The 14,949-nt window shown below is 51.3% G+C and overlaps 1 protein-coding gene across 4 annotated transcripts in view; it reads left to right on the top strand.

Annotated features, from left to right (window-relative positions):
• Crtac1 (cartilage acidic protein 1) overlaps window positions 1-14,949 on the top strand; it is a 141,958-nt gene that overhangs the window by 121,648 nt on the left and 5,361 nt on the right. For all 4 annotated transcript variants that reach the window (XM_006231385.5, XM_017588738.3, NM_134401.2 and 1 more), the window contains exons 7-11: window positions 871-1,016; window positions 3,140-3,276; window positions 6,107-6,189; window positions 6,998-7,098; window positions 7,490-7,658. In XM_006231385.5, the coding sequence (XP_006231447.1) occupies window positions 871-1,016; window positions 3,140-3,276; window positions 6,107-6,189; window positions 6,998-7,098; window positions 7,490-7,658 (636 nt within the window). The remainder of the gene's footprint in view (window positions 1-870; window positions 1,017-3,139; window positions 3,277-6,106; window positions 6,190-6,997; window positions 7,099-7,489; window positions 7,659-14,949) is intronic.

Below are 14,949 nucleotides of genomic sequence, written 5' to 3'. Positions count from 1 at the left end.
GCCTTTAATCTCAGCACTTGGGAGGCAGAGGCAGAGGCAGAGGCAGGTGGATCTCTGAGACTTCAGCCTGGTCTACAGAGTGAGTTCCAGGATAGCCAGGGCTACACAGAGAAATCCTACCTGTGGGCTGGCGCGCTCTCTCTCTCTCTCTCTCTCTCTCTCTCTCTCTCTCTCTCCCTCTCTCTCTCTCCCTCTCCCTCTCTCTCTGTCTCTCTCTCTCTCTCTCTCTCTCTCTCTCTCGTCACATTTGTTTTCTGAAACCTGGTTTATTTTGTGGGCTGCTGTGTATGCATAGGTCATGAAAGGCTTCTTTAAGGAGTTAAGTTTCTAGAGCCCAGGAAGTATCAGGGGAGGAGAGAGGAGACACCAACTAGAAGATCCAGAATGTAGGAAGAACTTGATTCACTTAAAGAATGGAAGGACTGTGGTGATCAGAGCCCAGAAATTCAAGAAGACAGCAAAACATAAAAAATAAGGGGCGCAGCAAGCCAGAGTCCATGATACCCAGGCACAGACTTGAACTTGACCCGAGGTACTGGTGAACCCTTGAGAGAGTTCATCAAAGAGGGATGTGATGAGCTTAATGTCTCTCTGTGGCCTTGCGACAGTGCTGGGAAAGGTTTTGGTCCCCAAGAATGCCCACACTCTCCTTCTCCTGAACCATACTACCCTGAGATGAGTCCAGGTAGCATGTGAGTGGATGGCCATGCTACCTTCTGCCCCCGTGAGAACATCAAAGATTTAACTGCCCCCCCCATCTTCCCGGGAAAACGGGAACTGTATGAAGGCCACCTTTTCTTGTTGCTGGAGGTGAATGTTTATGGAACATGCAAGAGATAGCACCCTGAACCCCCTTCCTCTCCTCCCCAGGTGTAGACGACCCTCATCAGCATGGCCGAGGTGTGGCCCTGGCAGATTTCAACCGTGACGGCAAAGTAGACATCGTTTATGGCAACTGGAATGGCCCACACCGCCTCTATCTGCAGATGAGTGCTCACGGGAAGGTCCGATTTAGGGTAAGAGCAGCCAGGCCCTGTACGGTGTTTAGGCAGACCACAGAGATGGAGCCTGCCTTTGTGCCTCCTGAGAAGGCCAAGAGTCCTTAGGGCTCCTGAGATCTCAAGGAAGGCAACATCCAGGCCACCAGCCTGAGCTCTGGGCAAAGAGCAAGTGGCCAGAGAGAAAGGGAGTCCTCCAAGGTAGCCCACGGGAATCCTGCAGGAAAAGTCCTGCTTTGGTAACCACAGTTCCTCAGGGCTTCAGGGACACCCTGCCTGCAGCTTCTGACCGGACCTTCCAAATGAGCTTCAGACCCAGGGAGGAACGATGAAACGGGAGACCAGTTGAGGTCAGGGAGCTCCCTGGCTGTCCCCAAGGTCAACTAAAGGATAGGATAAACACACCCAGCCTTGCCCGCCTAGCTGGCTGTCTGTGGGCAGAATGTAATGACAGGTATTCTCCTCTAGGGCTGATAGGTGGCAGTGCCAAGACTGAGGTTGGGACTTTCTCAGCAGATGACAGGGTATGGACCTGATGAAACTGATATCATCAAGAGGCCAGACTACTCTTGAAATACTTAGGACTTGGTAAATAGTAACAGTCAACAGGAAGTAGGAAGTTATGGTATTCCCAGCTTTGTGAATGAAGAGCACTGTCCAGGATTCCCAAAGTGAGAGAGACACTGAAGAGGCCCCTCCCACAGCTGTCTTGTCTCCCTTCCCTGCTGAGCCTCCAGGCCTTCTGGAGAGGAGGGTGCTTGCCTTGAACTCGAGGGCGTTGATCCCGGGATTCTGGGTGAGTTCCTTCTTTATCTGGCCCAGAAATGATTCTGCTCTCCCTGCCCCAGGGTATCTGACAAAGTCTAGGAACATTTGAGATTGTCCTGACTGGGAAAGGACAAAAGCAGCCAGAGAGGCTGCTGCAGACATCTCACAAGGCACAGGACAGCCCCCGCTCTGGGGTCACCTGGCTCCGGATGTCCTGTGCTTAGGTAAGAGAATTATGCTAGCCTTCTGAGATGTCTCCACAGAGCTCGCAGCACAATAACAATAATAACAAATGTACCATCCATCACGTGCCACCCACGTGCCAGGATCCCTGATAAAAGCTTTACATAGATTATCTTGAAGCCCAGGCATGCAGAGGGGCAACCCCAGGGGGGCTGTGTAAGTTTCCATTTTTACAGGATCGATGGAGCAGTAATGAGTTAGAGATCCTCAGGTCTCCTTGTTCCCCGGCTGTGAAGACCCTGCTCAGCCCACCCTGACCAGCCAGCTAGGCTCTTAATCAACCTCATTACAGTGCTGCTGATGACTGTCACCCTCCCCTGCCTCCAGGAGCAAGCATCTCTGTAGCCTGGCCAAGAAAGCTCCTTCCTGTGATTCCAAAACACGCCACAGAGAGAGAAGGCAGGGGCTGATGCAAGGGCAGGGCCTGACTCAAGGGCTGGGGCTCCCAGGGAACAGCTCAGCTCTTCCCAGCTCTCTTCACGTAGGCAGTGGAATTTGGACAGCCACTGAGTGTCTTCAAGGGACAACCTCTCCCCACAATGGGAGTATTCCCGTCTGAAAGAAAAGACCATCTACACAGCTCTTCTTCCCTTTCAGAGGCAAATCCCACACCTAGGACCCATTGCCAGACCCTCCCATGAGAGCCAGAACCACCGGGGAGGGTTCCTAGCTCAGCTGTCTTGGGTCCAGAGTCTCCCTGTTAAGTCCTGGGCAGGTATAAGTGACACCTCTTCTGCCATGGCTTCTGGTTCCACACTCAAGAAGAGGGTGTCTGGTCAGAATCTGCAATCTGGAGCTCTGGCTCTGGGCCCATCATTACTAATCCCCCTCCCTCTTCAAGCCTCAGTTATCCCATCTGTAAAGTGGAATGCTGACACCAGGCTGCTCAGGGGACTGGCAGGAGGGTTAAGTGTGTTTTGGACCCAGATCCAGCTCTGAGCTCCCACATGAACCCGCAGCTGTTGTCATTCTGTCCTCCATGGTCTGCAGGCAGCCTGAACTTTGTGTGAGCCCAAGGGCCACCACTCCAGGCCATGACAGAGGGGATGTATGTACAATAGATGGGTGTGGTTCCTTGCTACCCTCCCTTCTTCTGACCCTCAGCACTCTCTCTCTCTCTCTCTCTCCAGGACATTGCTTCACCCAAGTTCTCCACGCCCTCCCCTGTGCGAACTGTCATTGCTGCCGACTTCGACAATGACCAGGAACTGGAAGTCTTCTTCAACAACATCGCCTACCGCAGCTCCTCAGCCAATCGCCTTTTCCGGTACCATACCCAGGCCGTGGTGGTTAGAAAATGAGAGGGCAGGATTCCAGGGGTCAGGGAGGCTGTGCTGGGGCTGGGAGTGCACTGGGGTGGGGCAGGATGGTCCTTAATAAAGAGAGGGGAGTACAGAGGCCAAGCAAGATCTGGGTTAAACAAAGAGAGTCTGGCTTGTTTACTGCAGACTTCAGAGCATTTACAGTAGAACCTCAGAGTGTTTCAACTTTCTGAAAGATGGACAGACGGAGTGTTGCAAACAGATCTGGCCACAGGACACGTCTTTCAGGGGTGTTTCTCAGAGGAGGACTGCTCGTCGAAGCATTCTTGGGGAATGTTGGCGCTGACGGTTAATGGTAGAGAATGGAGAGGAGATCTCAGGGTCCTTGAACATCTGAGCTTCCCCGGGACTGGAGGGACCACCCGGGGTGCTTGTGCAGAGCCTGAGGGCCCACCTCAGATCTCCAGGTCAGATCTCAAAGGTTGAGACCCAGGGGTCGGTACGCCTCGCAAAAGCAGTGGACACACAGCCATTCTTCCACATGGACGTTTGAAAAGCACAGCAGGACAAACCTCACAGGGTCCACGATGCCACTGAGACACGTTAGGTTGGGAGATGGAACAAGGGTGTTGAAGCCAGGAAATGGGTCGGGTCACCTGCTTGGCCTTCCAAGGCTCTATTCCCTCTTTCGGGGTGGGGGGCTCAACTATTAATAAAAGCCACAAGCTGTGACTAAGCATGTTTTAAAATATAATTATTAGCCAGGCATCAATCCTGACTGGATGTAATCACCCCCTGAAGGCACCAGATTTACTAATTAGGTGCCTTGCAAAAAGCTTATTCACAACTTCTAGATTAATTGCAGAAGATCAATTGCTCGTTAACAGAGATGCTGCTTTCCCTCTCTGGCTAATAAAGTGTCACTTGTTGGGGACCCTGAGCACCGACTTGTCTGGGGCTCCGATTCTGTGGCCTAAGAACCCAGGTAACTTTCTGCCTGTCCACCTTCCTGGCCCACTTCAACCTCCCGGTTGTTCATGCTGTCCGAGAGGGGCTGGCCCTGAGAAGCTAGCCCAGGGGGCTAGCCCTGGGATATCAGTGTAAAGTCACCACATGGTTGCACCCGGGGGCAAGTTAGCTTCTACTCAGAGGCAACAGAAGCCACTGCCTAGGTCCACGGCTGCATCCTGAGTCCCCGAGGCAGATGGCTGAGTCCTGAGCACAGAGCTGAGGAGCTGCAGCTGGGACCGCTGTTCAACTGGAAGCTTGAAAGTTTAACCCCCCCACTCGTCCCATACTGTGTCCCTTTGCTGCCATCACTGAAGGGACCAGCTCCCAGAGCTCAGTGTCTCTCCTGTCACATGCCCAGGCACTGAGGGCCCAAAGCCTCATGGCCTTATAATGCTGCTTCAGGGAGTGTATCACTCAAACCAAGCCCCAGTGGTACAAGCCTGTGATGACCATGCAAGCAAGGACTCTCCCAGGCCTACTGGGGGATGTGAACTGTATCTAAACACCTCTGTTCTATTCTCAAGTCTCCCTATACCATTTTCTGGTCTTGTGAAATTTTCTGTGCCCACCCCAACCCTCCCCAAGTGTCTAGTCCATCAGAGCATCCAGCTGAAATGCCAGTCTGACCGTCCCCTGATCTCTTTATCACCCTTTGTCTCTGCTGAGCTGCACCAGAGCCTGTGGTCAAAAGGACGGGGTGTGACAATAAGCTGAAGGGTCACTCCCCTATCACATGAGCACCTGCCCATGTGTACGCACACCCACAGCAGCCTTCCCAGGTACACTGTATGCCATCCGCATGCACACATGGATGTGTTCAACCTAGATGCCCTGGGTGAATGGAAGATGCATCATGGGCATCTGTATAACCCTGAAATTCTGCAGTGGTCTGCATCCAGTAACCACAGGCCCTTAGGACATAGACCCCCTCTGTAGTTTGAGCAGACATGATAGGAGAGGAAAACAAGTTCCTCCTGCCCCAGGCTCCTCACCCAGCCAGGGCAGAGGATCCACAGCTACAGAATTCAACCAGTGAGAGAAGCTAGAGAGGGAGGCTTTCACCACCATCAACCACACACTGCTCACTTCACTAGAGATAGGCAGACAAGAGGAACAGTCTCAGAAGGGTGTGCTCCGGGACAGGACTGGGTATTCCAAGTATGCAGAGGGGATCTCACAGCCCAAAGGGACCTTCCCTGTTCTGTTTGCCTCTGAAATTCACCCTAGCATCCCACAAACATGTGCTTTCTTGGAGCTTGCTTGGGACCTAGGCCCTGTGTTCGATGCTATGGGAGAAGCAAGGATGAACTGAGATAGGTCCCAACCTGTAGCAAGCTCGCAGACCAGCATGCAGAGTTAACATGGCGGAAAGTGATAAAGGCCAGGAGAGCGGTAAAGGCAGAGGCATCCAGGATGGTTTGTGGCAGGACAGCCACTAGGTGGAAGGAGAGTGGGCTGATGAGGGAGACCCGGCATGGGGTTGAAGCCTAGATAACATCCAGCGCTATGGAGTCCAGCACCCTTTGGAGGAGCATGAAGGTCAGTTGAAGGTAGCTGGCTGTGCCTCTGCCCTTCCCCATCCATCACCTGCCCCTCCCCAGGCTGTCTATAATTCATCTATTAGAGAAGGAAAAATCAATGTTTATCAACATAAATTAAAACACAAGAAGAGACCTGTCATCATGAAGGCAGGGTCTATAAGCAGAGAGACATCCCACGGGCTTCCAGGGCACAGTGTTGGGGCTGTTTGGAACAGAGTGATTGGGCCAGTGGGTCTAGGGAGCCCACGGTGGCCATATTGGGACAATGCCATCTTTTCCACAGGGTTATCCGCAGGGAGCATGGGGATCCTCTCATCGAGGAGCTCAATCCTGGTGATGCCCTAGAGCCTGAGGGCCGGGGTACAGGTGAGGCACCTGAGGCTGCAGCTCCTCCACCCAGCTCGGCACAGTTCATACCCCTGGGGAGGGAGGATCAAGAAGCCAGGCAGCCAATCTTGCCCTTGCCGATATGAGGGCTGAGACCCAAGTGAGGATGGAGGAGCCTTGGACCTAGAGACAAGAGGCAGGAGACCATCCCATCCTCAGAGCTGCTGGGGGAGGGGCAGGATCTGTGAGCCGTAGTAGTTTCTCTAGCCTTGCCTTGTGTAGAGAGATGGGAGGGCTGAGGAATGTGCCCCACTCTGCTCCCTGGCAGGCATCCTGTGTCTGACCCTTCCCCTCCTGGCAACCAGGTCAGTGTCAGACACAGGGCAATTGACTGGGAGTCCTAGGACACACAGGTCTGTAGCTGCTTTGTGTTCTGGGTTTTGATTTTCACAAAATGGGAGTATCTGCCTTTCTCACTTCTTTGGGTTGTAAAGAGGACCAAAGAGACATGCAAACACCGGAGACATTCAAAACAAAACAAAACAAAACAAAAAACCCCACTATGTAAATAAAGAGGTGAATCATTCAAACCACAGAAGACAGAAATAACTTGTACCCATCCCCTCCATGAAAAGTCAAGGGAAGGAAGGGAAGCCTGTCTGTGGATTCCTGCCTTGAGCCGGATGATGGACAGGAGAGAAACGAGCCTGCAGCCCCAGTCCTGCCCCAGCACTGTGCTCTTTCTACCTCTCACACCCTTAGCTATCTATTGTCATCAAACCTGGGAGCCCCTCTTCCCCTGAGTCTAGATGCCGATGGCCAGAGAGGAACTCTGCATTGTTTGTAGGGGGCGTAGTGACCGACTTCGATGGTGATGGGATGCTGGACCTCATCTTGTCACATGGAGAGTCCATGGCTCAGCCACTGTCTGTCTTCCGGGGAAATCAGGTACGCACTGACCTCAGGCCCTTCAGCTCCCAGCCTGGTTGTGCTACTGGGGACCCACATGTGTGCGCGCCACGTGTGTGCGTGCATTAGAGCACAGAAACCCGGGCTCGCTGGCCAGCGTGGTGAAGAACCTAGGACCAGAAAACCTAAGTTCCTAGCAGAAAGGACTACTTCCGGGAGAATCCCTTGCTCAACTCTCGGCTGTCTGCCGCAAGCCTTACCCCACAGTCTCTTGGCTTTCCCTCCTCTCTACAGCAAGCTTTGCCCACATTCCTCTTTTCTCTTCTGCTACTCCTCTCTTCCCCTCCCCCTCTCCTTACATCCCTCCCAGCGTTCCTGCCTCCCTGCTCTGTGCCACCCTGGCTGATGCCTGCCACCTTCCTCCCTCCAGGGCTTCAGCAACAACTGGCTGCGTGTGGTGCCACGCACTCGGTTCGGAGCCTTCGCCAGGGGCGCCAAGGTTGTACTCTACACCAAGAAGAGTGGGGCGCACCTACGGATCATTGATGGGGGCTCCGGCTACCTGTGTGAAATGGAGCCCGTGGCACATTTTGGCCTGGGTGAGTCGGGGCCCATGGGAACAGTAGCAGATTCTCCACAGGAGAAACGGGCTCTGTGACAGCTGTGGGATGTGTGTAAGCTCCCGCTCTAAAAACGTTTTTGTGGGCCGTGTTTTTAGTTTTGTATTTACTGTTAGCAGTGGGAGCATCCATGCATGCGGTGGTCACAGCACAACTCTTGTGGAGTCTGCTCTCTCTTCCACCTTTATGCGGGTCCCAGGGATTGAACTCAGGTCACTGGGCTTGCATGGCAAATGCCTCTACCCGCTGAGCCATCTCACTGGACTATTTGGTGGATTCTTTTGAAATAATAAAAACTATTAGGTATGCCCCAACAGTTACAGGTGCTCCTTGATCTATACTGGGGTTTCCTACTAAGGTAAGTCAAAAGATCTTGATCGGAAAGGCATTGAGTTGCTCAGCCTACCAAAGACGTCCTCAGTTAGCAGCATGGTATACCGCAGAATGTCAGCTGTCCCCTTCATGACTGTTTACCACTGCCCAATGTCCCAAGGGAGGGCCATGATACATATTACTGGACCAGGAAAAAAAAAAAACACATTCATGGTCCTAGTTCAGTTTCTAATTGCATATCTCTTGGTCTTCACCTCAAAAAGTCACAAATGCCAGCACCAGTTGGAGGGCAATCTGTAATAATTCCCTAACTATGTATCCCAGAATGGGAAATTAGACACAGAGATCTCTGCACTGTTATTCATAGTAGTGGTATATCTGTGAGACAAAAAATCAAAAGCAATGTCCAGTGGGCGGTGGTGCACGCCTTTAATTCCGACACCCAGGAGACAGAGGCAGGTGGATCTCTGAGTTCTAGGCCAGACTGGTCTCCAGATCAAGTTCCAGACCAGCCAGGGCTACATGGAGAAGCCCTGTCTCAGAAACAATGCGGGCGTCCTGTGTTTATTGGTTAATGGCTCATGGTTCAGCTTGCTGTGGGACTCAGATTCGACCCGGCCATTAGAGCTGTTTGCTGAGTAAAGAGTTCTTGTCTCCAAAGTCACCTTCCCAAAATGATGAGGTCGTAGAGCTGAGGACAGACGGCTCCCGATAAGGAGATGCTGATGGGCAGATGCTGCAGGGATGGGCATCTCTGCAGGGATGGGCAGTGAGTGTCTCCGTGGCACTGGCTACATGAATCTAATGCACCGTCATGACAGAACCATCCACACACCTGTTCCCATGGCGAAGCCCTGATTTCAGCGTGATACAATCCTAAAGCAAGCCATAACCACAGGGGCAACTGTGTATGCGGACTCCTCTGTGCTATCTGAGCTACCTACTGTGTCTCCGGCTATTTCAAAATAAACCATTTTTTAAAAGCCTGGAGGTTAAAGAAGATGTGAGAACTCCACGGGGAGGATGCAGGGTTTACAATCAATGAGGCAGAGACCGAGGGGCACTGGGGAAGGGGCGAGCCGGGAGTTAACGCACTTGAGTCAAAGATTCCCAGGTGCTACCCAGATGCTTTGCCATGTGTTAGCATCTCGTGGAGTGATGTGATCTTAATATAAAAAGATTAGGCAACGTGTTCTCTAATCGATAAGTGCATACCACCACTAATATTAGGCACACATCGTATGTACACAGGAAGGAAAAGCAAAGAGCATACGCACTTGATTTCATCTGCATGGCTAGATCACTGCAGGGACTGCCACCTGTTCTGGGCACAGTGCAGGGCACTCAGTTCTCATGATTTGAACCTCATGAGTACCCCTGGTGGGCATTATTACCTCCATCTTGCAAATGTGAGAAAAACTGTGGATCCTAACGTTAGAGGAAGACTGCCCAGGCGCTCGTGATTCTCAAATGACAGAGCTGGGATTCAAACCCAGGCCTGCCTGAAAATGTGCTTTGTGATTCCTACCATATGTTCTAGTATATGCATGCACATTCTGGTTTTTATAGAGAACACATAATATTTATGTAGTCTGGGAAAGAAGCAATAAATATTTAGGGGACCCGGGCCTGGTTATATGAGCATGTTCCCGGGCTATTGCGTTTGGATAGGTTAGCCTGGGCCTGGGGCATCTGTCACTCCTAAGGCAGCCACTTGCTATGCTGGCCCTAAAGGTACAGGCTGACTTTTAAACATGGAGTCCTCCCTCTCACAAACTAACAGTAGCTGACACGTAACAATGTTTCACATGCCCGGGCTTTGCCTAAATTCTTCATCAATTCTCTTGGGAATCTGATGAATTATAAGCTGTAGTCTACACTTTACAGAAAACGGAGGTTAAGGCTAAATGCACTGATTCAGTTCACAGCTCCTGAGGATAGGAAAAGGCTGGCTTTGGACTCCTCCTTAGACACTGAGTTGCTGGGCTCTGTGACTCCACCTCCTGGGTCCTCTCTGCCTCTCTCTTCCTGACAGCTATCTGTCTATCTCCTCAGCTTCTGGGTATCCCAGAAGGCCATTCAAGCACTAAGGTGGCTGCCGTCTCAAAGGTGAAATGTTTATCAGCCCCGCTCCACCGGACAGAAAAAGAAGTTGAGGCTCCCAGAGCAAACCAGCAGAGAGGCAAGAGCAGAGCTCAGACTGTCTGGCCTCACATCCTGCTGATGGCCTCTGCTCTTCTAAGATATGTATTGGAGACCTCCCTGGGTCCTTTCTCTGTCCACAATCTGTCATCGCCATTAGAGCCTGCTTCCTTGACTGGACAGCTCACAGGATCATCCACCACCCATGCTTGGGGCTGTCTACACTGCATCTGGCTGGGGGCCCCTCCTGATGCCGCCCTCGACTCTAGGCAAAGAATTGGATTTGCTGTTGGTTTACATCAAATTGCCACAAGGGTCCCACACCCTACCCTTCCCAGGCGCCTCTTTTGTAGGGCTCCATTCCCAGAAGGACCCTGAAAGGAGGCCTATTCTCCAGATCGGACCCTTGTTAGTTGCCTGAGACGGGTCTCAGTCATCAGAGCAGCCTCAGGGATCATTCCAGAAGCCTGAACAGTGAGGCAGGCCAGCTCTGTCCCTGCCTCTTCAGAGCCCCTCAGAATTCCAACAGCTTCTTTATGAGCTGAGCACAGAGTTGTCCTTCCTAAACGATGGGGAAGCCAGCTGTAGGGCAGAGCAGGCAGGCGGAGAAACCAGGCATTGGGATGACTGAGGGAAAAGAACAAGGGAAGAGAAAGAGCAGAAGCAGAATGAAAGCGAGGCAGAGACACAGGGAAAGAAGCAAGAAGAAACGCTCTAGTCTGCTGGGTAAACCCCGAAAGTCTCACGCAAGGCTGACTCGGATGCACCCTGGACTGACATGGAGCTTTGAGAGGATGGGACAAGTGAAACCAACACTGCTCTGGACAGCTTTGCCAAGGAGAAGACCGGACCAGGGCGGGGTGGCTTGCAAAATGGTAGGAACTTAGAAGGCAGGGGCAAGGTTGAGAGCATTTCAGAGGCCCGGCTAGCTTGAACCAAGGCCCAGTGATGGGAATATTCGGTTGGAGGGATAGGGGCAGAGCCTGGAAAGTGGGGGCTGAGCCTAGCTCCCCAGGGTAGGGAGGGGGAGCTGGACAGGGCATGAGAGACAGGAGTGTCCTGTCAGACTCAGGAAAGCCAGAGGCAGCACTGTAGAGAGAGTCAGTGTGCAGGGGCAGTATCCCCCGGTAACACTTGTTCTTAGAGGCCTCTTAAAAATGTTCTCTTGATTGTGAGAACAATGTGAATTGATTATAGGGAAATGAGACAATGCAACAAATCATAAAGAGAAGTAAAAATCACCCACAATCTCATCACAGTGCTTGGAATATTAAGTAAAAAACACAAACATCTCCTCCTTCACCCCAGCCCCATTCGATTCATTCATCCCGTTCATGTGCACTGAACACCTACTAGGTGCCCAGCAGTAACTGCATCGAGAGCCTTGCCTTGAGAACCCCTGTGTTCTAGTGAGAAAAATCATAAAATACACGATGAACAGAGTTAAGTAGGTGAAATAGACCATGTTAAGACTGTATTAGGTGCTACAAAGAAAGAAAATGCCAAGCAGGAAAGGGGAGTTAGGAACTCGGGGAGAAGTGACAACAGCAATTTTCAAATATGAGGCCAGGCTTCAAATAAGCCTTTCTTCCATGCAACGCACACAGGGGCACATATATAAATATACATACTACTTAGGGGGTTTTTGTTTGGTTGGCTTTGTTTGTTTGTTTGTTTGTTTGTTTTTAAGAAAAATGACAATACTTTCTCTACTTGCTTTTTTACTGCCCTGAACAGTGAGAGCCTGGCTGTCCCTCCAGGTCTATGCGTTTCTTTTATTTTTCCTCCAGCGCCTTGGAGCATCGCACTTTACGGCAGCATTCATAATTTATTTACCAAGTCCCCTGTTGATGGGCAGCTAGAATGTTTCCAGTTCTGAGCAGTTGGGCGAGTGAGAAGGTGGATGTCTAGAAGGTGTCTCCGAGAAAGGCCTGCCCTAGGGTTCTGAATGGCTGAGAAGTAGAGTAAGGCTGTGTCCAGAGGCCAGATCTGCAAGATGCCCTCCCAACAGCAGGCGCACAGTTCTGGCTCAACCTAATCCACCCTACTCCCTGGTGGTCCTCACTCCACGAATACCTCCCCACTGCTCCTTTCTGATGTGGTGAACTGGTACTGGAGGGCAAGCAAAGAGGTGAGAACATAGGTATGCCTACCTCAGCACTTCCAGTCCACGGGGATGCTGGGTCAGACTCCCAGAAGCTGCACTTGCTGAGGCACACCTGCCTGCAGGTGCCTGTCTGCATGCTCCGGGCCTTACTAGGTCTGTACAGGAACACTAAGAACAGTAGATTGATACCTTTCATGTAATCCCACCTTCCTCCCTAGAATACCTGAGTTGTGCTACACCAGGCAGTAAAAAACAAAAAACGCTGGGACCTTTCTTAGCCTTGATCTCTAGGGGTCCCCTGAGAACCCATTCAGCTATGCAGGGCATTATGGGTCTTGTTCCTCCTCAGCTGACCCTGCCCTCACTCCAGGAGCCTCACTCCAGGGAAACCTAACCACATTCAGCAGTTCCTGCACAGCTGCCCCCCCCCTTGTCTCTGCTCCTCTGGGGTGCAGACCACCTGCTGGCTTCATAAATAAGCCTTTCTGTTTATAGTGTTGAATACTGCCCACCCAGCCCCCAACATGGCTGCCTCTGCATTTCCTGACTGCCAGTAGGCTGAACCAGTGCACAGCCAAACCCAGCAAATACAAACGAGTCCTGCCAACCCACTTGGCCCCTGGATGCCCCCACTGTGGTCACCCACTCAAGTTCTCCCAACCCCACGCATTGATACCTTCCCACCCTCCACGCCCCCTCCACCGCACCTTCCTTTCAGTTAATTGTTTGTAAGTGACTCAAAGCTGCCTCCAAACCGGCTGGTGCTCATTTAGGGAAAGAAAATTCAGTGGCCCACATAAAAATGCCTTTATTAAAGTGCAAAAATATTCCACCGACTGTATTCCCACCATCTGTTTTGCTTGTAATTCTGAAGAGCACAATTCCATGTGGCTCCCTGGCCTTTGTCCTTTCAAAGCTGCCAGAGGCCACTCCCTGCTGTTTCTGACCTATGTCTCTACTGGGTAATGGTGCCTCTTAGGCAGACCCCCATCACCTACCCACACCGTTCGCACGCGTGCATGCGCACACACACACACACACACACACACACACACACACACACTCGCACACACACTCGCACACACACATGCCCAGCAGAGTGGCTGCGTCGGAGGCCAGGAGCCAGGTCCTCCAGCTTCAGGAACACTGGAGATGCTGGAACAGCAGCCTTGGGATGAGGAATCTTTCTGCCTATCCGAGGACAGAGCCTGGGTCCTGCCCTGGCTCTGATATTCCCAAGTCACTTCCTACCTTGCCAAGCCTTGGTGTCTAAATCCAGAAAATGGGCATGAAGCCCAGAGTTCCTCCCTAGACTCCTGCCCCCCACACCCCACCTAGGAACATTCTTCCATTCTGCTTCCCCCAACTTCGAACTTCTGCACCTTCAGACATAACTTGCCCTTTCACACCCTCGACCTTACCAAGGTGCTCCCAACCCTTTGAACACTTTTCTTCTCTGTCTCTAACCATTTGAATCAGCCCGCTGTTCTCACTGAGAGTCAGCAACTCTGTCCCGACACCTTCCTCATTTGTTATGATAACATTGTGATCTTTTTGCCCACAGCCATCTGCTTCTTCTAGCTTGCTTGAGTCCTTTCCATTCAAGGTTGAATCCTAGATCCCTGTTCAACCTTTGATACATGGTGGCCACTGGGTAGGGGGCAGTGTAAGATGGGTGGAACTCTGGGGTGACTGGGTAATTTCCCTGGCCTCTTCAATTCTCAGTGCTCTGGTTTCTAAGGTGAAGATGTGTAAAGGTGTGAGGAGTGGTACATTGACACCGTGAAGTGTTGGCTCTGGTCGGAGCATGCTGTCAGCGTTCAGCGTTACTACTGAGCTGTCTAAGAGCTGATACTGATCAGAGTACCGAGGGTTGATACATAATCAGTGGGGAGGTGTTCATGATCCAGGGGAGAGAGGCTGTGCTGCCCAGGGGCCGTGAGCCAGCACCCCCAAGTTTCAGACAAATAAGCCAAGGCTGTAAAAGGATGGCTTCTTATTTATCTAACAGCCCCTCCCTGGAGCACAGGGAGAGGACCCAGTCCAGAGCCACATGTCCCAGTGGGGGCTGCAAATTTGAGTTTATGAATATTCCTCAACTCTTTTGAGTTATTTGTGGCTTCAGGCTGTAAAATGTATTCATGGAGCTGTTCTGTTGGCTTAGGTGAGAAACACTTGCTTTTGTCTCTTCTTTATTTTTTTAAGGGAAAATGTTTGCTTTTCAAATGTGCCACTTAATTTGGGAACTTGCACACCCTAAAAATGCCAAATTTCATGTGCCTCACGATTCTGTTTTAAAACAGAAGAATTATATTTGTCCTTCTTAGGTCCTTTCCCAACCTGGCACTGGGAGTTGTGAGGATAGCAGTCAGGCCTGCTGAGAAGCTGCCTCTCACTAGATAGGGGTTTCTCAACCAGTGGGTCCTGACCCCACTGGGGTTGAAGGGCTCTTTCACAGGTGTTTCTGTTACAATTTATGATGGTAAGAAAATTACAGTCATAAAAAAATTAACTTTTTTACAAAACATAATTTTATGTTTGGGGGTAACCACCACATGAGGAACTGTATTAAAGGGTTGCAGCATTAGAAGGGTTGAGAACTGGTGATCTAGATGTAGCGAAACCTGGAACAAACCTTGAGCTGTTCAAGCCCCTTGGGGATCAGTGGGAGGGGCAGGGCTGAAGGTT

The sequence above is a fragment of the Rattus norvegicus genome, chromosome 1 (assembly GCF_036323735.1).
Source record: "Rattus norvegicus strain BN/NHsdMcwi chromosome 1, GRCr8, whole genome shotgun sequence".
In the NCBI taxonomy this organism is placed as follows: Eukaryota; Metazoa; Chordata; class Mammalia; order Rodentia; family Muridae; genus Rattus; species Rattus norvegicus.
Note: the sequence above shows the minus strand (reverse complement) of the source record. Positions and strands in the feature narration are given on the sequence as shown.